We start from the raw sequence: 26,753 nt of genomic DNA on the forward strand, positions 1-26,753 counted from the left end.
GTAGAGGTAGACACAGGGTTGCCAACTCCCAAGTCAGTCGAGAACTAATAGAGCAAGAAGTCCACCAGAGCTACCGCAGCAGTCAAGAAACCCTACTACCCCCACCACAAGAAAATGGCCTAGTGGTGGTGATGCCCAACCAAACCCGCCTACTAGAGGCCATAGCACAAGTAGGAAACAACAACTGAGGTTATGGACCTCAGAACAAGATGTTAGAGTTCATGAGGACCAAACCTCCAACTTTTGACAATACCGAAGACCCCTTAGAGGCTGGTGATTGGCTAAGGGTTATTACTAGAAAGCTCAAGGTCATAAAATGTGAAGGTCAGGAAAGGGGTCTATCTCAATTTCTATCTAAATGTGCTCTAGCCTTATCTAGTGTGTCTACTTCTATCGCTCATAAGGATTGCAAGGTAAATTGCAAGTATGTAAATGCGGAAACGTAAATAAGGTAGAGAGACAAACTCAGCACGAGGGATTTTTATCTCGTGGTATCGGTGGCACACAAGCCAGCCCTAGTCCACGTTGGAGCTCCACAAAGAATATGCTCCCGGTCACCAAGTCTCTTTCGGTCACGACTCTTGAGATACCAAATCATCAAGACAAGGCCTCAAGCACGATGAGCCACTAAGCCACCAAGGCGAGGTCTCACCACTAACCTCTCTTCCGGTCACTTGTATGTCGTCTTCACTTCAGAGCTTTAGTCATAAAAACAAGGGCATCTGCGTCCCCGCACAATCCTCTTGTCGTCGCTCCACACCAAGTCGAAAGGTCAACAAGTTACCGACGAGTCACAAAAATTCCAAGGCACCGGCGTACCTCTCGGTACACTTTTGGATCACTCCTTGATCCACAATCTAGGTTGCAGCACCTAGCAACTCTTCTATTTAGGCCTATAAACACCAATCACTCACTAATGGTGTGCTTAATCACCTTGGATGAACACTTTACGCTCTTAGATGGCTTAAATGTCTTCTTAGGTGTACAAGGGTTTCTCTGGACTCTAACATCTCCAAATGAATGAGTGGAGGGGTATTTATAACCTCAACCCCACGGACTAGCTATTATCCCAACGACTCACAGATTCTGTGAACACCGGATGATTCGGAGTTAACAAAGGTACAAGCACCAAACCATCCGGTGTGTACATTCTTAGAAACTAGCCGTTGGAACTCTACTCAGAGTTCTTCTGAACATCGGATACTCCGGTGTATACATCCTATTCATCACCGGACTATCCGATAAGTTATCCTGAACCAGACCGCACCAAACTTCTCCTCTGCACAAAATACTTCGGTGTGCACTGTCTTCATCACCGGACCTTCTGGTGTGTAGAATTTCTTCTTTTCTAGGTTTTCCTCATACTCTGTTAAATGCTCCGGTGAAGCCTCCGGTGTGCACCACTTCTGATCACCGGACCATCCGGTGGCTTATAAACTATTTCCTTTGAAAATACCAAGCTTTTGTTAAATAGTTCGGGGAGTACAATTTTCTTAACACCGAACCATCTGGTGAGAACAAATCTCCTGTGACTTCTCCAATTCACTCAAACTTTGTCCTAACTATGGTGACTTCTTCATATATTGCATCTATGAGACCTACTAACATATATTCTTGACAAAACATGTTAGTCCCATTGACTATATTGTCATTAATCACTAAAATCATAATCATGGCCTAATAAGCCCATTTTCTCTACACCCAGGTCGCGGATCACGCGCCCGTCGTCAGGTATACCCAGTATCATTGTCAGGGGCAACCCTCGACAGGTCGATTGTACTCTTTTTCTCTTAGATGAATTTTCCTAAAGTTTCTTATGATAAAGTTTTTAATGAGGCAATTCATGTGACCATATCGCGAGTCATGTACTCTTTCTTCTAATTGTTTCCACTAGGTTTTTAGTGAGTTTTGATGAGACATATGTATTTCGCGAGAAATGCATAAAGGGGAGTGTTAAGAAACCTGTAGATTTACAATCGAACGTGAGCCTGTCTCGATCTCTTGAAAATTTTGATTCTATCTCTTAGAGATTTTTAGCACTATATATATATATATATATATATATATGAGACAGAACCCCTCATTGTAAACATAGATAAATAAAAAAAAGAAAGTTTTTCTCTACATTATGTCTCTTTTATATGATTATTTTCTTGAAGGATCTCTAAACTATACCGGTAACAATAATTTCTCAACATAAATATACGGTTTTATCCTGACTCAGGAATGAAGCTTGAATTGGCACAGGGCGACATGGAGTGAAGCTCGAATTGGTTTCGGGCTCAGCGGCGCTTATACATGTGGGCTTACTGGTTAATGTCGTAAAATTATATAGACTCACATTACGTGAAAAACAGACAAAGGAGACACTACATAAGTGACGGGTCGTAGTTGTGACCCGTCACTAATGCCAGTCATTGGTGACGGGTCAAGTTTTTACCCGTCACCAATGACTAACTCGTCAGTGATGGATCTCATCGGCCTGTCATAAGTGACAGGTCAAGTTATGACCCGTCACTAATAACGTTATTTAGAAATACAGAAAATGATCCAAACAGTGCAAAAAATTATTTTTATTTTGTTTTTTTCCTATTTTTTCTCAGTTCAGAAGCACTAGAATATGAATCATTGTATATTTCTGTTCAAGTTTGATGTAAGGGGTAACGGCTATAGACATAAACGCTCATTCCGAAAACGGTGCACAAACTTCTGGAGACGAGAACTCAATCTTTCAAGCCGTTTTAGACCTAAAAAAATTCGCCGAACCTGACAGAGTTGAGGAGAAACGAATGTAACTTTTTCTGTAGATATCCGTAGAGTCAAAAAAACATCGAAATCGGAGTCCGTATACAAAAATTATGGCCATTTAACCGAAGACACTCCGAGTCAACTGGTTTTTATGTCTATTGTAAAATTAACATTGGTGACGGGTCTTAACTGTGACCCGTCACTTATGAACCTCGACAAAATAGTTAAAAGGATCTTTTATCCGAGTCCCTTCAGGACGCAAGCGAGGTTGAGGTGGTTAGGCAGCTACGCGCGTGAGGGGCCGTCGCGAGTTCGATTCCCACGTAACGCATATTCTAAAAACAGCCTGAAAAATAGGTAGAGACACGTGGCAAGTGGTGATAGACCTGAGTTGAATTGACTTGGGTGAAAAAAATATTGATTTTTTTCGCGTCCAAAAAACGTGAAAACTGTATATGAGTCATAAGTGATGGGTCACAAACAAGTGATAAGTGACGGATCAAAGTTATGACCTGTCACCAATAACCTTAATAAATAACAGATCAAGTTTTAACTCGTCATCAATAACCTTATTCGTATTGATGACAGGTCATTACTCGTTACTTATTAAATGTCATCAGTAACCTGTTCAGGATGACAGGTGCGAGACCCATCATCCATAACAGTTATGACCCGTCACCCTTATCTATTTTTTACGCAGTGTCAGATTCAATCAACCAAACAAAAATTCAACTTAACTTATTCAAATAAATATAATTAACCAAATATGTTTTTCTACTGATATAACTTCGTTGGACCAATTTTATCTCGACCGGCGGACTTGTTCTCTGAATGGTGCAGTGTCAGCCTCGATCGGACCCTCTCGGGAGTAGCCGCAGCTTCGACGACGCTTCGCTTGCCGCCCGCCGCCTGCAATTGGTTCCGGTTCCACTTCCACTTCCACTTCCTTCCACTTCCAGTCGACACATCTGATTCCGTGCACGTAGTAGTAGTGCCATGCAAGCAAATCTGGTGCGGTCAAACAGCTGGTCGCCCTGGTCCATTCGTCTCCACCTTTTTTCTTCAGAGTTGCCGCGCTCCTACCGTGCCGCGCTCCCGTTGCTCGATTCTGTGTTGTCTCGTGTGGTTATTGCAGTTGCAGGCCGAGCGAGCTGGACGAAGCTTCCCAGCATTTTCTTGGACAGTTGCACGATTCCTTCTGCCGGTAACAGGTCTTTTAATCATGCTTCCTACATCTCAAACGCCTGTGTAAACAGGCCATCATCAGATTAGGAAAGGAGTTTTTTTAGTGCCAAATTTAGAAGGGACCTAAGAGCGACGGTCGGATCGACGGTGAGCAGTATCTTAGCTGTGTGGCAAGGCAAGACGACAGCGGTGATGCCGGTGCCACAGGCAGCAAGTGGGCGGTGTGCAGGGTTGGCAGCGGGAAGCGTGAAAATAGTCTAGTTAACATGGCAAAGTGGCAGACGTGAATCTAACGGTGGGCAAAACGAGAGGTTAAAGACGGTTGTTCACAGCCATGGTCTGATTTATTTTTTTTCAATTTCAAGCTATTGAAGAATAAGATCACCTTTTTTTAATACGGATAAAAATGTAGTATCATCCAACCCACCGACCATCAGACTCAAAAGGATGAGGGCACCTAGTACAACATACAAAGAGTACCATCAACCAGCATAACAGAAGTTCTAAACGACTTGAAGCAAAGAACAGACAAGCATAATGTTCGCAGCTGATGAATTGGCAGAGTAGTCCTACTGCTGAGGCATCTGATCTCCCTCCGGATGGCCAGCGTCAAACAGGAACAGCATTTGCCCAGGAAGATTGGAGCTGGAAGGTTGACGTTGGGCGGCCAGAACTTGGTTCGTCGTCCTTGAGCACTCCGCAGCAGATCTTCTTTGCTTTGCTTAGGCCTTCAACAGCATTTGCCGGTACCAGGTCTGACGGTGTGTGTGTGTGGTCTAACTACTGCACACGATGACACGAGCATGCATGTGGGTCTATCAAATTTGTCTCTTCAAGGCTAAAGCTGAGATGAACCCGAACCCGAACCTTGTGTATCGTGTAAAACATGTATTGAAAATCTGTACCCTGTGTGGGGTGAGATCAGGTAAACATACTACTGACGGCAGAGATGGGCTGCTTTGTGGCTCTGGGCACCCAACAGCTGAAACATCCCCGGCCCAAACAGAGGAGCAACTCAAATCGCTGACACCTGCAACCGCCGATTATGGCTCTCTACAAGAAGAAAGAAAAACCGACGGCGCGGTCGGCAGGGCGGAGGAGGCAGGCAGCCGCAGCGTCTGCACCGGCAGCTGTGTAGCGAGGCAGAGGGGCACAACGACGGCACGTTTGGAGCAGCGCCGGCGAGCTGGTGGCTGCGGCGCATGGGGGACGGGCTGGTGTGAGGGAGGCAACGATACGGTTTTTGAACCGTGCCGGGCCGCCTATTGTGCCTTACATCCAGGATCAGCCCGGCCCGGCCCGGCCCTATGTCACTCTGTAGTGTTATGCTTGGGCCATTCCGTGATAGAAGGCCGTGGGCTGGACTAATATAGCCCGACCCAAGTCTCACCTCCAGGTTGGAATATTGGAAGCGTTGTGAGGCACAGTGGGTCAGCCCTCGGCGGCCCAAGTCTGGCTATCAAATCTCTTTTTATTTATTGTTAAGATGGATCCAACACACTCACACGTAGTAGCTTTGCAGCGATGGGGTGTTGCGCTGATTGATATATCGATGAGCGTGTGCTCCAGCTAACTATCTTGCGATCGAGCTAGCGCAGCATGTCCACGGCCGCCGGCCTCTCCCTTTTGCCTTCCTTCCCTGCCTGGAAGGTCTTTTGCTGCTTGCAGTTTCTGTCACGACGGATTCATGTTGTGACTATATGATGTATAAAATATCAGTTAAATTTTTATTTTTCAGTGATTTATTATATATAGTAGCCTATGTAATATCTACTAATTTAATAAATAAAACATTGCATCCCTAAAAGTCTAATCTAGAAATCATTTTTATTCCATATCTGCTACTGATAGTACCGGAGGAAGCACATACATGCGCGCGACGTGGGAGCATGCATGACCTTTGCCACCGACGTCGCTTGAAAGGTGGATATGTCCGCATATGTGGTCATGAGATTTTGGTGATATGGGACACAACTAAAAACGGAGCCTATTGAATTAAAACATTAAAATTTTAATTAAAATGTAAATTATAAATATAATATTTGCTCTATTAAAAAATTATTTATTAATACATTCTTGATACATGTCTTTAAAAAACATTTTTAATACATACTTAAAATATGTAAAAACAACATTTACCTTAAACAATTTCTAAGATCATCTTAATAATTTTTAGAAGACATGTATCAAGAATGTATTGAAAATTAAAAAAAATACATTAGCAGTTGAAAACTAATGTAAAGATATAAAAACACTGAATCAATTTAAAGAAATCTTACCAATTATCGCGTGCCAAGAATTTATATCCATAACCCATGTCTTTTTTATGCTGCCACTCTTAATTGTAATACATCAGCAAACTACATAGCTCAGAATGACTCGAGATTCATCTGAAAGAGCTTGTAGCGGTCCAAATGTTTTGTAGGGATAATTGTCAGCCAAACACTGCCCATCAGGCCATCACATCAAGGTACAGAAACGATTTACATGACGCTGCTTCGGCAAGTTTGACAGCAGATCCATTAAGCGGTTCATGTTAACAACAGGAGGATCCAGATGACCCCGGCAACTAAGACCAGACCATGTTCAGCAGGTTCGGTTTCCGTTGCTACAGTGTTGAGAAAAGAATCGGTACTCCAAATTTATTGAAACACTGTGGCAACCGTAATACTGTTTATAGATAGAGGTTGACTATGGATCCGGACAGAAGAAAAATAATAAAAAGTAGAAAATAAAGTAGCTATTAGAGATAGAAAAAATAAAGAGTATTATAATAGTGTTATAAATAATGAATTTTTAGAGTATCTAAAAATGATAGTCTAAATGACAATAACAGTTAATCATAGTCCAACCACTCATCGTTAGGAGGTAGAGCCTACGAACTTACGCTAAAATAACACCAAGCCTAGTTCAAATGTCTAGCTCAGGAGTGCCCGTACACAAGAACCCAACCAGATAACTGGTTCAACGCTTCCTCTTGTGAGTCCGCCACTGTTTCACTACGTGCTGAACAACTTCTTTCAGTGTTGCTTTTCGGTCCTCCTTGTAGTTCCACAGCTCTGGTACAGGATAGCGACCACTAGGATTGTACTCATTGATTTCAGTCAGTGCCTTTATTACCGATGCATAAATTTCTTCACCATGCTCTTCTTTTAGCTCCTGAAGCTTCTCATCATCCTCCGAAAGAACTTCCTGCACCAGAGAATGCCCATCAGATGCTACAATGTACTGTGGAAACATTTGCAGAACTGCAAGTCCTCTATGAAATCGGTGCTTCTAAATTATAAACTACCAGACGTAGGGAAGCAGTAAAGCAACTGTAACTTGTAAGTAATAGAGGGTCATACCGTTTCTTTTCCATCAACCACTACAACCCGAAAAGGGTGCCAGCTTGGATCCTTAATTTCTTCTTCCCACTTTGAACAAAGGATAGCAGAAGTCACTTCTGCATCCTCTTTGGACAATCTTTTTTTGCAAGCATCCGCAAATACTTTAGGATCAAGCTCACCCATTCTCTTGATACCAATATTAGCTCGGCCAACAGCAAGCTCCTTAAAGCCCTGCAGAGCATGCAACAAACCGGAGAATTATAATGAGGTATGATGGGAAGGAAATATATAAATAGGTGTCATTATTAACTTACATTTAGCAGCTCCTTCCGAGCATGTTGCAACTCGTCGTTGCTTTTTCTTTCTTTGTTAAACAGAATCTGGTGAAGCGATTCCATTGCATCCATTTCTTCGTACTTTTCTTGCAGCTCCTCGTTGAGTTCATCTATCTTCTTCTTTGATTCAGAATCTTCCTCACCTGGCATATGCTTCATTACCTCCAATTTTCCCTGCAGCTGTTGTATTTCTAACTCAAGCTTCTGTTTGGCATTCAACTGCTGCTCTAACTTGAGAATCTTGTCTAGAGCAGCTTGTTTTTCCCTCTGCATTCTCCACACAGTAACACATTCAGAAATTAGCTTTCTAAAGATATTACATGAAACAATATATATTTGACCGAGAACCAAACCTTGTGTTCTTCCACAAGCTTAAGCACGTTCTCGTCGGCCCTCTGTTGCTCCAATGTTGCCATCTTAAGATGCTTAGTTTTCATTTTGTTCTGTATTTAAACCTCAAAAGCCTGGCATAAGTTGTCTGAATAGTACGCTAAAAGGAAACTACTTAACAGCACACTGCATTTCTTCACTAGCATCATTGCCTCCCAACAAAGTAAAATGGTACAACTTCCCTGCATTTTACCCTGATTCTCCTATCACTAAACCATATGCTATTATAATCTGAAAACAGAATGTACGAGAACAAGAAAAATAAGAAAGCAGAATGCTAGGCACTACAAAAAGAATGCTGTTTTGCAAAAGTGGAATATTCAATCCACAAAAGCCTGGCATAAGTTGTACGAATAGTACACTAAAGGGAAAATACCTAACAGCACCCTGCATTTCTTCAGTAGCATCAATGCCGCACAACAAAGTAAAATGATCTGCATTTTACACTAATTCCCCTATCACTAAACCATATGCAATTATAATCTGTAAAACAGAATGTACGAAGACAAGTAAAATAAGAAAATAGAATTCTGGGCACTACAAAAAGAACGATTTTATGCAAAAGTGCCGAAACAATCAACATTCTCCCCGCACCCAGAAAAGGGGGAAGAAAAAAGAAGAGAAAGCAAGCTTCATAGTTCTTTATGGGAGAAAGTTGGAGAATAGCAACAAAATATCACACACCTTTTCCTTCTCTTGATCAAGGTTCCTTCTGTCATAATCGCTTTGCGAAGCTAGCTCATCAAGCTCCTTGGATCTCAAATCAAGTTCCTGCATCTTGAACTCCAACTCTGAACGGAGCTTTTGATTCTCATCAATAATCCTCCGTGAATGTTTACGAGCGATTTGCTGCATCTTGCGAATTTCTGGTTTAACAAAAAGATAAGTTTCAAAGACCATTAAACAACTGGAAGTTCCATGTATGCTGCAAGAACAGAAATGGATATATGTTGACAACTAAATCATAACAAACACATAAATAGTAAAACATCAACAAAAACCTTCATTATAATTCTGGAGCAGCTGCTCCCTTTGCTCCATCATCCTATCAAGCGATGTGGTCGTCTCATTGCACTTATATTCCAGTTCTTGCACATGTCTATTCTTTACTTCAATTTGGTTAGCCAAATTGGCAACAAGCTTATCAGTTTTGCGAGTCCCTTCACTTTCAAGATCACCTACAGTTTTGAGATCACCATTTTTTCGCAAATGGTCTCCTATCAGCCCTTGAGATCTGTGATCGTCAGCCCTTGCAATCCACCCAAACATCTCTGACCTGCCGCATTTCTTCACCTTCCAGTCCCTTCTGCCAAATCCCTCTGCCTCAAAGTGATTTTCAAATGCGAGCGCATTTTTGAAGCCAGTCCAGTCTTTTGCGAATTCCACAATAGCATTCCCTGTGTGACCTCTATGGTTCCACAAAGGAATAACCTTATGAGGGCAAAAGCGCGAGAGCTGCTCCTTCAGCCTATTTCCACTTTCTCCAACTTGGCGCCCATTTTTCCATTCGGTAGGCACATTGGCTAGAACGCCCATCCAGGGCCAGACAAACTGATCATCTCTGTTTTCAAGAGGTTGAGGTTCCATAGTCATTATCAGTTGTGACTGTGGCTCAGATGACCTGGCAGATTCCATACAACACAGGTTTAAAATATAGCAATAAAAACTTCAAGTAAACAACTCAGGTTGGAACTTTAATAGCTTGTGAAAATGATCTATATGGCTGGAAGTGCCTGCCATGGAGCAAGAATACATGTGGATAGGGCAGAGGAGGATGCAGTGATGCAGCAAGGTCAGGCTGGAGGTGGTGCGCACACAAGATTAGGGTCAAAAGGATGTAAAAAAGAATGATAATAGTAAAGTTCGATTCATATTGAGGTTTGAAAGGCAGCTGCAGAGCACTGATTAGGTGCTAGCGTCACACCACTGCCCGCTTTTTTGCTTTCTAGGTTCTAGAAACTGAATAAAGTGTAGCAAAAAAGGCAAGAATAATACTTTTGCAAGCCATTCCATGTAATGGCGCAGACACGCCATATCACCAATAAGCTTGTATAAATTAGCTGTACAGTAATCCCATCTTTTGCACATGAAAATGGTTCGATAAGTAAATAACCATATGCAACAAATTCTCTAGCGAATCGAAGTACAAATGACCCAAAATTTTCAGTTGAAATATAACCCCACAGAAAAGAAAGGTGGTGAAGTAACTAAAATTGTAACCACCAGTGCAATGATGTTTTCCAACCAATTTTAGCCTAACCATGCCAGGAATAACATACAGATTTAGCATGGGAAATCCTCATGGGAAAGAAACACAGGCACAGAAAGGCGAAAATCCACTGAGCATCAGAATTCAGATTGCAAAAACAATAAAACATAATAAGCATAAAGGTTTCACTGCCTAATTCATGAAAAAGCATGTGTTTTACAATGAAAGGATGCAAACTGACTATAGCTTATGTACCGGAGGTGGTGTCCACCCAAAATTAGGTAAGGATGTAAAAAGGAATTAGAATGGTAAAGTTGGATTTATATTTAGATTTGATTTGTGCTAGTATGTCGATGTCTGTTTCTGATCCATATATCCAATTAATTATAGCAAGCATATTTTTTCCATTAAAGTTACTGTTCTAGAAGGCAGCTGCCAAGCCCTAATTAGGTGTCAGGTGTCACACCACCGCCCACCTCGCGCTTTCTAGAAACTGCGTAAGTTTAGCAAAACAAGCAGCAACAATACTTTTGTAAGGTATCCATGTAATAGTGCAGGCACCCATGTCACCAACTAGTTTTTATAAATTGGCTGCACAATAATCCCATTTTTCCACTTGAAACTGGTTTGATAAGTAAAAAAAATTATACTACAAAATATCTACTGGATCAAAGTACCAGTGACCAAACCTTTTCAGTTAGCTTGACAATATGGCATAAAAAGAAAATGAAACTTAAAATAGACAAGGTTATATCAGAGCAACATACATGTATGCATTCACCATATCACCATATGAAACATAACCCCACAGAAAAGAACGGTGGTGACGTAAAGTAACTAGAATTGCAACCACAAGAGCAATGATGATTTCCAGCCATTTCAGCCTAACCATGCCAGGAATAGCGCAGTAAAATAGAGAGTACAAATCATGCGCGTCTACAAAGTGTATATATAACGATATAATACAACACCAAGTCAGAGAAGTTAGAAAATCCGAAAAGTTCCACGATGCATACACTAGGCTCACTCAAAGCATCCTCCCGTCAGAAACATCAGAATTCAGACCACAGAAACAACCAAAACACAACAAGCACGAAGGTCTGACTGCCAAATTCATGAATATGTAAGCATTTCAAAATGAAAGGATGCAAGATGCTAACCACACCTAGTCCCATACTCTGTACCAATACCAGATTCGACCTTAGGAAAGCGCATACATGCTTCCATCTGTAGGAAACAGAACCCTACAAAAATTAACTCACCAGCTTGGTGGCGCCCAGAACCCCGGACGCAATCCAAAGAAATAAAATAGCATTTCGTCTTACTCTAGAACAAAATAACTCACAGCGCATGCATTAGGCTATAAATTCCTGGAAAGGACCACTCCCCACGCGTCACCACACAATCGAACCCCACAAAATCTCTAAAGCCTGATCGGACTCGGATGAAGCCGAAAATCACGAGCGACGAGCCTTCCGCACTCGCCAGTCAACGGATAGAACAACGGCAAACCCCTCATTGGCCAGCGATCCCCTCCAAAGGGGCGGGCTGGACTTGGCGTGGGGTACGGGGGTTTCGTCCCTAACGCATGGCAATTAAGCACCACCCAAACCACATCACACAGAGAGGAGCGAGGGAAGGGAGCGTGTGTGTGTTGGGGCGGGGGGGGGGGGTCACCTCCGGCGAGCGGCGGCCGGCAGAGGAGGAGGGTTTCGCTCCGCCTGGCCTCGCCTTTCCTTTCGCACGAGTCCGGTGCGTGCGTTGTGTGTGCGAAGGGGAACTGACAGGTGGAAGGCGTGGCGTCGAGTACAGGAGGGGTTCCTGATCAGCGGGGAAGGAAGGGGATCTACGCCGCTGAAACTGCGCCGTGATTCGTGTGAGGACGTGTCATTCCCTTGGCATGCGCCGCTGCCCGCTGGGCCATCCCCCCCCCCCCAACCCAACTCGAGTCGGCTCGTGTTTACGGACGCCTCCACGTGTCATTCTGAACTGGGTTTTCCAGTACAACTGGTGGATGATATACACACTCATTCTCTCAGATACCACATGCAAGCACTCGTCGATAAGTAGGTTAAACTATCACTAAAAGAAAATTTTATTGTGATGAGATAAACAAAAAACAAATGTGAATTTTAATCTCTCATAAGCAAAAGATACCACTATCTCCACTAATCATCCAAGATAAGACTTGGTTTAATGGAGTTGGTCAGTGTTAAGTCTTCTCGTTCCATCCCGTTCTCAGGAAAACACAGGATTAGCGAGTGGGACCGAGTCAAACATCAATAATCTTTTTGGTTTTTTCCATGCCCTCTTTTATACCAACATCAGCAATATTTTCCCTCTCTTTTCAACTGAAAAATCTCAAATCAGTAGTCACATTATCATCTTTAACAGGCAGCTCATTTCCTAGAAACACCCGAGCAGCCATGTCAGATTGCAAATTATTCTTCGACAAATCTTATCTACCCCTAGCTAACTCATCGTATCTCAATCAGGACACATCTTGTCGCAGCTATCATGCATGCATCTCATCGTATTCAGCTCATCCCAATCAACTCTCAGCCAAAGATTCAAGGACATCTTATCGCCAATTCGCCATACCTTCTCCTTCACAAAGAATGTTTGTTTGGAACACGAGATTTTTGTTTTCTTTCCCAGTTACACATGATTTGAGTTGTTTTCAGCTAAAAATAGATCCATAGTAACCTTTTCTTCTTCTTTTTCCCCAAAAAGAACCATCTGTGAATTTTGGCTTCAAATCGTTCAACGCACGATCTTCATCGGCCTCATCATCTCGTTGTCTTCATGATCCAAAATCTGCATTTTTCAAAGGGCAGAGACACAACAATTTAAGTCACTTACTCACAAATCGAATCCGGCTAATTACCCCGGCTGCATGTACTAATTATCTGTCCTGTCCAGGGCAGAGTTGTGAGACGAAATCGATCAAAACTGGCTCGGCAGATCGATGCGCAGCAAGTCTGGGATGCATGCAGATGGATGCAGTTACTTACATGGCAATGGTACACGTAGCCTGGCCCCGTGGTCACGTCGAAGTGGAAGCGGCTCTCCGACGGCGGCGACGCGGCGGACAGCGGCTTGAATCGCACGAGCATCCTGGTCACCGCGCTGGGCCGCACCTTGAAGACGTTCTTCCACCCGCGCTCCTGCCGCGGCACGACGTGCCTCCGCCCGCCGGCCAGGTGCCGGTCGAGCCCGCACACGCGCGCGTCGTTCCGGCGCACCATGCAGTCCCTGAACTCGTCCACGCGACGCAGCGACCGCTGCTCCAGCACCGCGAAGAGCACCAGGTGCAGGTGCAGCGGGTGGTTGTCATCCGTCAGGTTGATCACGTCCCAGATCTCCGCCGTCCCTTCCCTCGGCGTCTCCGTCACCGGGTCCATGTACGACAGCGCGTTCAGGTACAGGTGCGTCGGCTCGTCCGTGCCGTTCTTGGTGTACTCGTACATGGTGATGTGCCGGGTCGTGCTCGCCTCGCGCGCGTCTGCTCTGGGGTAGTGCGGCATCAGCGTCGCCGGCAAGCTCGAGGGGTCCGGTTCCGTGCTCTCAGCGATCAAGAACTTCATCACCGCGACGGTCTCCGCCTTCTCGCCGGGGTCGCCGGGGTACGGGGCCGGAGCGTCGTCGCTCAGGATCGCCGCGTCGGCGCTCGACGCGGCGAAGTCGACGACGACGTCAATGATCTCGGACGGCGCCACGAGGAACTTGTCCGTGGCCACCGGCCTGGCGAGGTACACCGAGTCGGATGCGATGTGCACGAAGCGGAGGCCGCCGGTGAGGGAGAGCCGGAAGAAGCGCGCGTTGCTGGCGTTGAGGATGCGGAACCGGTATCGGCGGCGGCGCACGCGGAGGTACGGCCACGCCTTGCCGTTGACCACGACAACGGCACCGAAGTACTCCGGCTGCCACTGCGGATGCACGCTGGGGTTGTTGCCCGTGCGGTTCATGAACAGGGAGCCGTTGGCGAGGAAATCGCGGTCGAACAGCACCAGGTTCCGATCGAACACCTCGCCGGACGGCAGGTTCAGCGGGTCCTCCTCGGCGGGGCTCGCCACGCGGTACGCGCCCATGAGCCCCGCCAGGATGTTGACGCGCGTCAGGCCCATGGCGTGGTCGTGGTACCAGAGGTTCCCGGGCGGCTGCCGGTTCGGGTACTCGTACGGCGGGGCGGAGAAGTGCGGCCCCGTGACGGAGAAGCCGGAGGTGAACCAGGCCAGCGAGTGGCCGTCGGAGGAGGAGTGCTGCACCCCGCCGTGGAGGTGGACGACGGTGGGGACGCCGCGGCCGGGCGTCGCGGTGGTCAGGGTGGGGTCCCAAGGGAGGAAGTGGCGCGCGGGGAGGTGGTTGGTCCACGTCACGTGCGTGGGGACGCCCTGCATGGCCTCGATCGTGGGGCCCGGTACCGTGGCCGCATCCTTGCTGGCGCCGTAGGCGAAGACTCGCGTCGCCGGAAGGTCGCGGTGGAATTTCTGATACAAGTCACAAAGAGAAGAAAAGTTTTTAGACTACGTTACCCTGGGCCTATACTACGTTTTCATCACCCTCGCCACCAACCCCGTCCCCGCCGCGGCGCCAACACTGTCGCTCGCCGCACCGCCATGTCACACCATAACCCATCACCGATCCGGTCATCACCCTAACCTCCTTCTAACCTCTAATATCACCAATGAATCCTAAACCTTAACTTCCTCTCTTAAACTTGCTAACGTCGACAATCAATCTAAAAACTTTGGAGACACTTGAAGTGTGTTAAAATTTAACTAGCTTATGATAAGTACATTGCTGCTTGCGATGTTGACACTAAGGACAAGCACGCATCATGATACTTGAAAGTCTCCAAAAGGTAGCTGAATGGGTTCCAAAACTCTGAATAATTGTCTGCCATTTGCCTCTTTGGCGATAAGGTAGGGGCCGTGGCCCATGAGCTACATTATAGCGACAGGGTTGACTTGGTGCCTAGCTTTCCAACGTGAGTGGTCAGTCACTCAGTCGTCGTGGTCCGTGAATGTGATCCACGGTGCAGGCTGGTGGCTCCACTTCATAGAAAGGAAATTAACGGTGTATCCTCATACAGAACCAATATTTTGTGTATTGAGACTCGTGTTAAAGAAGTTCTAAAAAATATAGGTGAACTAGGAGAACCAAAGAATAAATAAGTATTATATGTGGGAGATAGACGGTAAAGATAAATCATGTATGTATAAACCTATATAGTTTTGCATTTCCCTCCTATTCATAGTTCATAGAAAGAATGGACTCTACTCTCTACAGTTCTACTTGCGTGAGAATGTCAACACCTACATAGATGAATTGCATGTGCAAAAGAAGGTAAATAGTGAAGAGACCATTCTAAGGTGAATGGTAAGCTGAGTAATTGACATATCTTACTATATTTTAGAGCCTGTTTGGTTTAGATTCTACAAGTTTTTCTACTCAGAAGTAGAAAACTGAACTAAATAGTCTATTTCTATAAATGGTTTCTAAAAAATAAAAACTATCATTATTACTAGAAACCAGAAAATAATTTTAAGGAACTTTTATAATTTTTGAGAGACAATGTTTTGAGAAATAATTATATATATTATACGTATCATCCGTATCAAAAGCTAATTCAAAGATATTTTTTAATGACATCTTTTAAAAAAGCTTCAGTCCAACCAAATAGAACCTTAAAAAAATGGATTTAGCTCAAATTAGTGCAGGCTTTCCCAAAACCTCCAGACACGCCGGTCCCCTCCACGGTGCTAAAGATGCATGACAGCAGAGGGTCCTCTTACTTTTTCTAATATCTTCATTTGTTTCCATAAAAAGTTTGATGCAGTCACCTAACAGCAGGTACTTTTTTTTTTTTCAAACAACTTCTGATCTGGTAAAGAACACTGTTATTTTGGCAACATCTTTCAGACGACGGTGGTTATATGTGCAATATTTTCTAAGTTCAGACATCAAATTTCGCCTAAAGATGAATCAGTGCAGAATCAGTAGCAATGCCAGAGGAACTCTTGTGCATGTACTGCTTTCAGCACTAGCCTAATTTTATTTAAGTATGTGCATGAGTTACCATTTTCTTGAAAGAAAGCAGCTTGGGTCTCAGCTGTCTCATGTTTGTGTGAACCTAGGAATTGAAAGGCATGTCATTCTGCGCACGCACGTGTTACTTAATTAGCAGCACTTACCCACGTGGTGTCGTACATGCCGATGGTGAGGTTGCCGGCGACGAGCCCTCCGCCCTCCGCGACGCCGTACCCGCGCAGCCTCGGCATGTCTGGCAGCTCGTCCACGAACTTCTCCAGCTCTCGCGGGTCCAGAAGGCCGCCGCTAGCGCTCTCCTCGCCCCGACCGAGCGCCACCACCTGCAACACCAACGCCGCGACCGCGAGCAAGCATGCGCCGACAGACCTCCTCTTCCCCATCGCCGCAACGCCGAGCAACCTCACTGGTGGTGTGGAGGAGGAGGAGGAGGAGGAAGAGAGGCGAGAGGGGATTGGTGGACAGGGGAGGTGGTGCAGAGCTCGGACTTTGCTGCTGCTGGCACAGATGGGCCTTCCAGCAGTGCGTTGTTTGTCTCCTGGTTCTTGGTTTTGGTTCTCTTCTCTGGGGTGATTGGTGAGAGAAAAATCTAGTGATGGCCTGACAGATCATAGATAGGGGAGGGAAAGAGACGGGGCAGGAATCTCTTTAGGCTTGTGAGTGTTGATGTGTAGTGGACGTGGAATTTTACTTTGCTTTGGGGAAGATGTGGCGTTTTGTTCTCCTCTCGAATCGATTGATTCTCTCTCAAGCATCAAAATGCAGTAGTACTGACTGGTTAGCCAATATATCTCTATGTTCACATGAGGGCAGTTCCTCTCCATAGCTACTTTCCACATGCTTCCTTTTATTATGCACTATTCATCTATTATATATCTATTATCTTAATATTTGAGGGGAAAAATGATCACCATGTTTGCTTTCAAAGTCATGAAATTACCATGTTAATGAAAAAAAGAAAGGATATAGACTACTCATTGTTATAAACATTTAACGGTCTAGATTAAACCAAATAGTTCATATCAAATACGATTAATAAATAGCTAAATTCGGAATTAATAATTATGGAAAATTAGTAGTTCGATTTCTATATGGTTTGGAAAGCAAAATGTCTAAATAAAGAGTCTAAATAAAATAAAATAAATAATTATTAAAATTAGGGTTAGAATAGAAAGAAGAAGTATCTATATCAAATATAGTCTTAAAAATTATTATAAAAAACAAATATCTAAATAAAGAGTTTATGTAAAATACAATTAATCAAATGTTATCATGACAAAATATTATAAAAAAGCTAGCCACATTATTAGTATGGACCACATGCTAGTTATATATGTATACAATATAAATGGAAATGAGAGATGCTTTACTGCTTCTAGGAAAAAATATCTTAAAAATTCCTAAAAAGAACATCTAGCCTTCGATCTGGCGGACATGGAATAAAGGACTATTTAGTTGGACTGAGACTTTTTTAAAAACTATCTTTAACAGTTATTATTAAAAAGTTGCTTTTGATACGGATGAAATACATAACATATATAATACCTCTTGAAACACCATTCTTTAGAAGTAAAAAACTTCTCCAAACCCGTTTCTAACTTTTTAGTAATAATAATAATTTTTACTTTTTAAAAATTATTCCTAAAAATAGACTATTTATTTCAGCTTTCAACTTATGTATCAAAAGCCAAAAGAAACTAAAACAACCAACGCCAAATTGGGCTGTACGATGCTATTGTTGTACAAATCCTCTCGATCCACGTCCTCCCACGCGGATCGCTGCTATGGCAAAAAGCCACGGCCCGGTGGCCATCTTTTACCGTGCGGGCCCTCGCCTCGCCTGGAATCGAGCGTGCGATGGCACAGCCAGCGCTCATGCAGGATCACGTCCCGAGCTGGACATGCAGCCTTGCCTTGTCTCGTACTTGCATTGCATGCTCAGGAGCAGACGGCATGGTCGATCAAGGCAGGTGAGCATGTAAGCTTTCAATTAGACACGGTTTTCATAAGAAAAATATATATACACAATGCTTTACACTTTTTCATTGAAAATATTTCAGCTTCATTTCGTAGCAGGTATTCTACTGAAAGTTTTTTTTACCACATCTCATTTTCCGACATGCTAGATGTTCTCTCTTTCTCTTAGCACATTCGGCTGTTATGGTACATAATCATAATTGAGATCATACCAAAGAGAATGTCACATGCTTTTCTTTTTTATAATAGAAGTACAACTTTTTTATAATTATAATTGGATCGTTATAAAACTAAAAAAATAAACTAAAGATTAACTCTTATCTAATTAAAGTAAAAAACCTAACCAATAACTCAGAACTACCTATTAAATATCCACTTACATCCTACCTAAACATATTCTTCTTCCCGCACCAAATGGTATGTATTCTAAGTCCATGCCCTTAAGTCGATCGTGCACTCAAACAGATCTGGCTTGAACTCCTTCCCAATATTTGGGATCCCTCCCAGTTGCCCACACCCCTTTGGCACATCGTAGCCAAGGATCTCGCACGACCCCGACTCCCTTGGGACAAAGTGTGCAGCCTCAGCATCTCCTTGACAAGGTTGCAGCTGTTCATTTGTTTTCCAAATCGTGAAACAAAAAATACCATCCATTAGTAGGCCTCAAATCTCTGTTATGGGATTTCTAGGCCTGGTTCCAGTTTTGCCTATGCTACCCTGGTTTCTAAAGAACACTGCAAGCTTAACAAAAACATCAATTGCACTGGGTAGCTCAATCCCATGTTTGGAAGAATTCATTTGGAGCCACATTTTCCAAATGTTCAAATTGAAACAACAAATGTTGAATGTACATTTATACGAAAACAGCCGGTGGAGTTACCATCTTTCTGAAGCCAAAAAAAAAAAGAAAAAGAAAAATATATAAACACAAGCCACCCAGTGATCAACTTTCTTGAACAGCTTCTGTTTTTCCGAGGTGCTCATATTGGTCACAGTCAGCTCCTATGTCCTTCAGGGCTGTAATCAACCGTGGTAAAATTTTTGCTAACGCGAGCTTGAAACCAACAGAGCTAGAGTGCTCCTTGCTTCTGTCGGTGTTACAAGCATCATCAGCGAGTGTGCCAACCACATTTCCTTGCAAATAGGCCTCACAAGCTTTGAGGATGTAGTGACCACGCTTGCGGAAGTGGCTTTTCACAAAATCCTCAAAATGCTGCAATCGTGCATTTAACAATCAGAACATAAAAAGTATTGAATAAAGTTATGGTTACGCTTCTTTATGGTACCATATGAAGTGAAAATAGCCACAATATACAACATCAGGACTTCCAAGAATGGATCGCATGCTTACGACTACTTGATAAAATTACAAGATACAAACTTAGTACTTGAGTTTCTCCTTTATATAAAATAGGACCTCATAAGCTTCCTTCAAATATTGCCACATATGGCAGGTATCTCTCATTCTCTCCCTACCTGGGAAGCACGGATACTTAAAAAAATCCACATCAATATCTGATACCGTATCAGATACGTATCTGAGATGTATCGGGCTGTTTTATTATTTTCAAATAATTAAAATAATCCGGATACTTGTGCGATACCTCTCGGATACTTGTCCTATCCAATACCTCTTAGGGTAAATCCACTCCTCACATATCTGCTGCACAGCACACACACAGCCGCACATATCTACTGCCGTGTTGCGGGTCGCGTCGCTCCTCCCAACGCCACCCGACGCTTGTCACCGCTCCAGCGCCCCCACCTCTAGCGCTTGCTGCAGCCCCCACCACCGCCCCCATGTCCACCCGTGCAACACCGTGCCCTCACCTCCGCCTGCCACCGCCTTGACGTCTGCCGCCAGCTCCACCCGTCGCTCGATGCCTGCCCCCACCTTCGCCGGTCTACCCGTGGCCCCAGATCCGCCTGTCATCGCCCGCCTGCTGCCCTAGTGAGCTTTTTCACTGAATGCACGATTGATTTGTGCCCGTCCCCACCTCCGAACGCATGATAGTGTGCTAGGGTGATTCTTTGATTGATTTGTGCAAGCAAGAATAATCCAACTGTGCAAGCATGATTCTCTGATTGATAGTGTGCAACTGTGCAAGCATGATCTCTGATTGATTTGTGCAAGCATGATTATGTGATTCACTGATTCAACTGGTGCCCTGGAGGCTGGAGCACGCATGATAGTATAGACCACTCAATTCAAATTGATTTGTGCAAGCATGATTCACTGATTCATTGGTTTGTCCTGAGCCTCTGTGTATGTTGTGATTATTGTGATATGTGAATATGTATTTTTCATTTTAGAGAGAGAGAGAGAGATGTATCCCCGTATCAGTGTTTTTGGAAAAATGGCGTATCGCTGTATCGCGTATCTGTATCACCGTATCCGTGCAACATAGCTCCCCACCCCACACCCATCCCCAAAAAAAAAGGGAGAAAAAGAAAGAGAAAGGATCATTAAGGTCTTGAAGGTCCCTTCATTAAAAATGTGTACGCTGATCCAAAAGTGCATGCATGTTGCTTACAATGAAAGGTTAAACATGGTTAAAGTAATAGATTAGGAATGCAGGCAAACTGGATTAACTTGGTAATAACACATTCAAGAGGTAAAGTTGTATTACCATAGGAGGCCGTCTCAAGATATATAACATGGATTTCAAGCTCAGCAGGTACGTGTTCTCATTATACGGCACTGCATTCTTCTCGCCTTCAACAGTACCAACTTGCTTCTCATATCCAGCTTCATTAAAGTAGGGCTTTTCATTGAGAACCAAGCCCTGAAGTGAAACCAGTACTTGAAGAATACTTGATGATGATGGATCCCACACTTCATTCCCTCTGCCAGTCCAAGTATTTAAGAGGCTTAAGCAAACCTTCCCATCCACATACAGGTTTGGATTTACACGCAAACCACCAGAATGATAGTATGCTGACTGCAGATTTGACAATGGACGCCAGTATGAGAAAATTGCAGATAATGTCAGCAGAATCAAACTAAATAGGGTTATTTACAATTTGAATAGTCAGCAGCTATGAGAACTAAGACAAAACACAATAGGGCAATGTAATTATTGCAATTACCGGAGGAACTTGTGGATATTCGGGTGGAAGGTGGAAGTCAAAGAAGAACAGGCCATCTTGGTAGGGTGTTCCACTTGCTCCGATAATCACGGCTCTTATGAGATCCATGCGATCCTCAAATACCCTGACGTAAATATAGTCTACAATCACAGTCAAAAGAACATCAGCAAAATCATAATATGGTTGTGTTAAGCCTTTTCTTGTTTGCATTGAGTAAGAGGTGCAACCGGAGATAGTAATGACAAACCTGGCAGGTTCTTCTCAAGTATGCTCCATTCCTGCTGCACTTTTTTGACCCATTTTCTTCCACCCGTACCCTGCTAGAGCAATGTTTAGCTATAAAGCAAGAAACATATAGAAACAGATTTGACTATAGCATTGAAATACTAACAAAATACTCCAGTCACAAATAATAAACGTTTTTGATACACGCAACTTTGACAACTAATTTCTATTCTAATATATTTATAAGACATACAAAATTATAATATTATGAAATTACTTTTCAAGACATTCCACTTATATCATTTTCAAATGTTAAGCCTCAATATACAAAACATAATAATTCGATGGTCAAATTTGAATGTAATGTGTGTATGACAATACACTCGAATAATATAAAAGCATAATAATTTGATAGAATTTACCTGTGCTGTGTTTTCAAGGTAGTGGTGGTCCAGAGGACATTGCAGAACATCAAAGTGTTTGAAGCATTCCGAATCTGCAAGATTGTCAGCCATAACCACATCTACAGACTTGCCAGCAGAAGACTCATTTGTTGTCACTGTGGTATACTCCGATGTTGCCACATGGTTCTCCTCGATTTTGTCAATGTCATCACCAGGTTCTGAAACCTCATTAGATTGGCGAGATTCAACTTCATCCATAGCATCAGAATTTGATCCATCTAAATGCTTTTTACCTCGAGCAAAGAGCTCACTTGCCAGTCGGGTCACAAAGCCAAAAGCAACAGAGAGTGGACCAGTTGCAACAGAACTTCCATCCTGGGAACTGAATGAACCATTTTCCCTTGCAATACTATTCTCAGGTACATTTTGCGAATCGTCCTGAAATAGAATACAGGAATTGATTAATAGAACAAAAGGAAACTAAAAGGTGATGTGGAAAGAGATAACTAGTTATAATCATTAATAATAATGGCAGTCTGGTAGTAGAGAATACCTTTGCAGAATCATCAAGTAAATCCATTTCATTGTCATCAACAGTCTCCCAGCTAGCGCCATCAGAGGCAGCTCCATCATCTAATGAGGCGCCATCATCTTCGCGACCAACAACATATATTTCATGAGGCCCAACCTGAAACAACAGGAGGAAATCATTAACAAAAAAATAGGTAATGCACAGAGCTGCAGAATAGTTTTCAGTGAGGCAGTGGTAAGAGGAGATGGTCAAGCTGGATAAGCCTCAACAGATAGACGAAGCAAATAGATGCTGATCAGCACCAGCTGATTTGTGATACATTAAACTCCTAATGCTAGTTCACATAAATCATAGTGGTTGGTGCATTTATGAGAGTTGTGAAATACCTTAGACATGGATCCATCACCCCAAATGACTTCAATCTCACCATCTTGAAAGCCAACTATATTTCCAGCCCATGAAAGGCTTGTAAATTCCAAACTGGATTCCTTATGTGGAAACTGTTCCTCTGCACTAACATCAGGTGGTGCCACATCTGAAGCAGTCAATCCTTCTGAGGAATCTACATTCTTATCCAGTTCCATTTTGTTATCACTATTGGTTGATTCAATAGGAAGTGAAACAGATGGCAAGCGAACAACAACATCTCCATAGCAATAATCATAATCTGGATGGCCATCCAGTTCATATGCACTCACAATTTCATTACACTCGATTTCCTTTGGCTCTTCTGGGTGTAGCGAAGACTTAAACCATGATACAGATGCAGTTCGATCCTTCGCATTAACACTTCTAACAAGACCCACACGCTTTGGTTCAGAAGAATCATCGCCGTCATTTGAGATCTTGTCCACGACATACTGCTCCGGGAAGAATTCATGGTCATTTGGACTGTGGATAGGGATCAGTGATGTTGAACTTACTCCATATTCCTTTGTTCCGTCCTGCCAGATTACATCAACTTTGGTATACGTATTTGCAATGAGTAAAGCTCGTTCAAAGTTCTCATCTCTTCTTTTTGTTCTTTTGTCTTTTTTTAGAAACACTTTCCTAAACTTTTTTCTAAATGTTGCATTGTCCTGTGATCCCTCCTTTAGGATGGTTGATACACTAATTCCTGATTCTGATTCTTTGGCTACACATGAGTTATCTCCATCTGACATACTCAATCCATCAGCAGGAGAATCACCGTCTGTCTGCCTGTGATTTGCATCTGTATCGGTCCTTTGATCTTGTTCAATCTGAAAATCAGCTTGAGATTCAGGAATATCTGACTGTAGAGCTGAGTTTCCCGAGCATGTACCGTTGTTTCCTGTATGCTCATCAGAGTTTAGCTCTTTTGTTTCTAAACTTCCAATTAAAGCATCATCAGCACATGATGATGTGTATCGGTAAGGAAAACACCAGTCAGTTAATTGCCAGTTTGCATATGAGAAACAAGACAAAAGAGTCAGATCCTTTGGGTTCTGCTCCTCCGGAGGAACAAATTGCTGATCTGTAGCGAAGTGTGCTGATGCAATCCAATATACTATTACAGCAGCACTTTCCACCTTTGTAACAGTACCTTCAAGACGACTTGCTCTCCACAATCCATTAAGCCACCGGGATGTTTTGAAAACAGATGATGACACTGCCTTCACATGCTGTCCTGGATAAAAGGGACAAGCTGTATCCGGATGAATTGGGCCTGATGCTGGCTTTAGGCGCATAGGATCTGCCCTGGTGACTTTACAGACAGAGCCATCATCAAACAACACATTAACATTATCTAACACTTCATCAACTCGACCAAGCCATAGCCCAGAGACAACAAAATCACCCACATTGAATTCCCTAATGCGTCTCAAGTCTTTAGATGATACACCTTTTATCATATCTCCATTGGCACCTTGCAAATCAACTACAAGACTGACATCCACGACAAGCCCCATCTGACCAGTTGGATCCGAGGCAGAAGCAACTAAATCTCCATGAAGGAAACTTCTGTCGACAACAACTACATCGTCAATATCTTCTGTCTTTTCGCTACCATCTACCCATAACACCCGAACTTTGTTATCAGGCAAAGAACTCTCACTGTCAACATCAACTCCATTACTGGCATTATCACCATCAGCACCACCATTTGCAGCCCCGCGAGCATTTTTATGTTCACGCTCCTCGGTATCAGTATCATCATCAGTGATGCTACCTTCGGAATCATATTCCCCTGCTACCTCTAACACTAGTCCACGGGCATCCTCTTTTGATTTTAAGCTGACAACATCTTCTCTGTAAACAAAAACATCTGGTACTTCTTCAGGCTCACTTGCATCCATAGACTTCTCATTTTCCTGGTTATGCTCAGCAATATTTCCTGGGCCATTTGGTAGGTTTTCCATGATTGGAATCAGCTGTAAAAGAATATTCCCAGCAATCGAGTAGCCTTTTATTTAACTGAACACATAAAATATGTTCCAAAATTAAGAACACAAGGCCAAGCATGAAACTTAGAAGGAAAAAATAGATCAAAAAGACATAGCATAGGCAAACATCTCCCCGTGATCGATTGCCATTAAATTCGACCAAAAAAAAAACTCAGGTCACCACTTCTCTTAATGCCAGAATGTGATTGAGGCAACAAACAAATCATACCTAATTTTTTTTTTAAAAACTACATTTCTCCTCAACACAGGGAATAAGCATCACAAGTTGGTAGAAGGAACACACATGATATGCAAAGCTCCTAGTCCTAGCTCCCGCAATGCAGGATTCCATTGAAACGTGTAGAAAGAGATTGTAACTAAGTGAATACTTGCTAACAAGTTGAATAATATGTTACTTTACTTGCATTAACTAATCCTAAATTCTTAGTACCAAATCCCCCAGGCCGGCCCGATCCAGCCACCAGCACACCATCTCTGGCTCTTCCCCCACCGCTCCTCCTCTCTCTCTCTCTCTTCCATTCCCGAACACCATCACCGCACCATGTCCACCCTCACCGCCATCACCACTCAGCCACGCTCGGGCGCCTCACCGCCCTCGAGTCGTTGCCGACAAGACCACTGCCCGTCTGAGGAGCAGCTCCTCGGATCCGGCATTCCCACTGTCACTGCCCCACATGCACCGCTGGCCAGCCAGCTGCTCGGCCGAAGGAGCCGTCGTCAGGAGGCCCCTTCCCCAGACGGTCTTCCTCCTCTGCCGACCTTCCTCTCCGGCTCCCTCCCTCCCACGATTTGGCGAGCTCGTTTTCCTCGCTCGATTTGGTGAGCGAGGGGAAGGGGAAGGGGATGGGGAACTGATGAAAATAGCGAGCTGGGTAGGGAGCAGGCTGGAGCCCGTTTTTGGCACAAATCGCTACATCTAGCGATGCCGAGCTAGATAGCAACTCAACTGGAGATGCTCTAAGTATCTGAGAACTTTGCAAGCAACGACTAAGCAAGAATCAAGAGCCAACAAGCAATCACCCATCTAGTTATCAACAAAACACCAATCCAACCTACAGAAACCAGCCGCCCACCCATCAGGAGACAACCAATCTGCACCTACAGCCACAGTCCCATTGGCCATCAAGCTCCGGCCACCGCACACGCCGCAAACGAATCGAAACTCGGCCGGAAACCTCATCGGCCGGCGGAAATCGTACAAGTACGATTACCATCCCACGAACCAGCACGCCAAGATCAGGGGCGAGGCGGCCGTCGAAGCACCGGGAAACCCCGAGGAGTCGAAAGCGACAGGAAGGGGGTGATGGGGGAGGAAGGTAGGGAAGGGGCGGGCTGACCTCGGATGATGGGAGCGGCGGGGATCGACGCCGTCGTTATCGGCGGCGCGCGTGCCCTAGGTGGAAGTAGATGAGACGAGCCGTGCGAGACAGGGAGAGGGGAGGGGGGGGGGGGGGACGAGGGACGAGGCCGAGGCGAGGCCGAGGGGAGCTGCGCAGAAGACGAAATGAAAAAAAAAAAAGGAAAGCAGGGTTGCACAAAACACGAAACACGAAACAGGAGAGGGGGAGGCCAAGGAAAATTGTGGACTCGAGACTCGAGAGTTAGGGTCTGCGCGTGGAAGAAATTTTATTTGATACTTTATCGAAAGATTTTTATAAAATTTTGATGTATGTTATTTTTTTATTTAATGGTTGGTATGTGTAACTAAGAAAAAAGAGGAGGACACGTGGTATGTATAAGAGGGTTTTTCTGTGAGATCGGGTCTCATAGAATTTCCTTCCTCCGTGTGTAGTTAGCTCGAGTCGGCATGCACCAAGCCGCCAAGTTCGATTTGCTCTAGTTGCTGTGTTGG

General features: G+C 43.9%; 3 protein-coding genes across 5 annotated transcripts; all 3 read right to left on the bottom strand.

Moving 5' to 3' along the window:
* Window positions 1–6,688: 6,688 nt before the first annotated feature.
* LOC133902251 (factor of DNA methylation 1-like) lies at window positions 6,689–12,073 on the bottom strand. Its single transcript, XM_062343891.1, has 7 exons — window positions 11,874–12,073; window positions 8,989–9,608; window positions 8,672–8,853; window positions 7,951–8,040; window positions 7,577–7,864; window positions 7,281–7,493; window positions 6,689–7,125 (listed from the first exon to the last, which is right to left on the bottom strand). Exons 2-7 carry the CDS (start codon window positions 9,578–9,580, stop codon window positions 6,898–6,900), a joined length of 1,593 nt encoding a protein of 530 aa, XP_062199875.1. The 5' UTR covers window positions 9,581–9,608; window positions 11,874–12,073; the 3' UTR covers window positions 6,689–6,897.
* Window positions 12,074–12,520: 447 nt separating this feature from the next.
* On the bottom strand, window positions 12,521–16,960 carry LOC133902349 (multicopper oxidase LPR1 homolog 2-like). Its single transcript, XM_062343965.1, has 3 exons — window positions 16,394–16,960; window positions 13,211–14,686; window positions 12,521–13,013 (listed from the first exon to the last, which is right to left on the bottom strand). The coding sequence occupies exons 1-3, from the start codon at window positions 16,628–16,630 to the stop codon at window positions 12,960–12,962; spliced, it is 1,767 nt and encodes a 588-aa protein (XP_062199949.1). The 5' UTR covers window positions 16,631–16,960; the 3' UTR covers window positions 12,521–12,959.
* Window positions 16,961–18,966: 2,006 nt separating this feature from the next.
* LOC133902441 (probable ubiquitin-conjugating enzyme E2 23) lies at window positions 18,967–26,401 on the bottom strand. Of its 3 annotated transcripts, XM_062344164.1 has the most exons (9): window positions 26,239–26,401; window positions 22,862–24,911; window positions 22,497–22,631; window positions 22,237–22,381; window positions 21,962–22,161; window positions 21,562–21,631; window positions 21,315–21,454; window positions 20,855–21,166; window positions 18,967–19,437 (listed from the first exon to the last, which is right to left on the bottom strand). In XM_062344164.1, the coding sequence occupies exons 2-9, from the start codon at window positions 24,854–24,856 to the stop codon at window positions 19,168–19,170; spliced, it is 3,267 nt and encodes a 1,088-aa protein (XP_062200148.1). In that variant the 5' UTR covers window positions 24,857–24,911; window positions 26,239–26,401; the 3' UTR covers window positions 18,967–19,167. The 3 variants fall into 3 exon arrangements, with proteins under 3 accessions (XP_062200148.1, XP_062200120.1, XP_062200052.1); XM_062344136.1 differs by having other exon boundaries at window positions 21,962–22,381; window positions 22,862–24,868; XM_062344068.1 differs by having other exon boundaries at window positions 21,962–22,381.
* Window positions 26,402–26,753: the final 352 nt, after the last annotated feature.

Source organism: Phragmites australis, chromosome 1 (assembly GCF_958298935.1).
Source record: "Phragmites australis chromosome 1, lpPhrAust1.1, whole genome shotgun sequence".
In the NCBI taxonomy this organism is placed as follows: Eukaryota; Viridiplantae; Streptophyta; class Magnoliopsida; order Poales; family Poaceae; genus Phragmites; species Phragmites australis.

Coding starts and splice junctions, on each gene's coding strand:
- LOC133902251 (XM_062343891.1), bottom strand. CDS start 9,580: ATGACTATGGAACCTCAACCTCTTGAAAACAGAGATGATCAGTTTGTC. Junction 8,854..8,988: donor GCTCCAGAATTATAATGAAG/GTTTTTGTTGAT, acceptor TTGTTAAACCAG/AAATTCGCAAGATGCAGCAA. Junction 7,494..7,576: donor CTCGGAAGGAGCTGCTAAAT/GTAAGTTAATAA, acceptor CATGCTCTGCAG/GGCTTTAAGGAGCTTGCTGT.
- LOC133902441 (XM_062344136.1), bottom strand. CDS start 24,856: ATGGAAAACCTACCAAATGGCCCAGGAAATATTGCTGAGCATAACCAG. Junction 21,455..21,561: donor ACTTGAGAAGAACCTGCCAG/GTTTGTCATTAC, acceptor CTGTGATTGTAG/ACTATATTTACGTCAGGGTA. Junction 19,438..20,854: donor TCTTGAGACGGCCTCCTATG/GTAATACAACTT, acceptor GCACGATTGCAG/CATTTTGAGGATTTTGTGAA.
- LOC133902349 (XM_062343965.1), bottom strand. CDS start 16,630: ATGGGGAAGAGGAGGTCTGTCGGCGCATGCTTGCTCGCGGTCGCGGCG. Junction 14,687..16,393: donor GCATGTACGACACCACGTGG/GTAAGTGCTGCT, acceptor GACTTGTATCAG/AAATTCCACCGCGACCTTCC. Junction 13,014..13,210: donor GCTACGTGTACCATTGCCAT/GTAAGTAACTGC, acceptor TGAAAAATGCAG/ATTTTGGATCATGAAGACAA.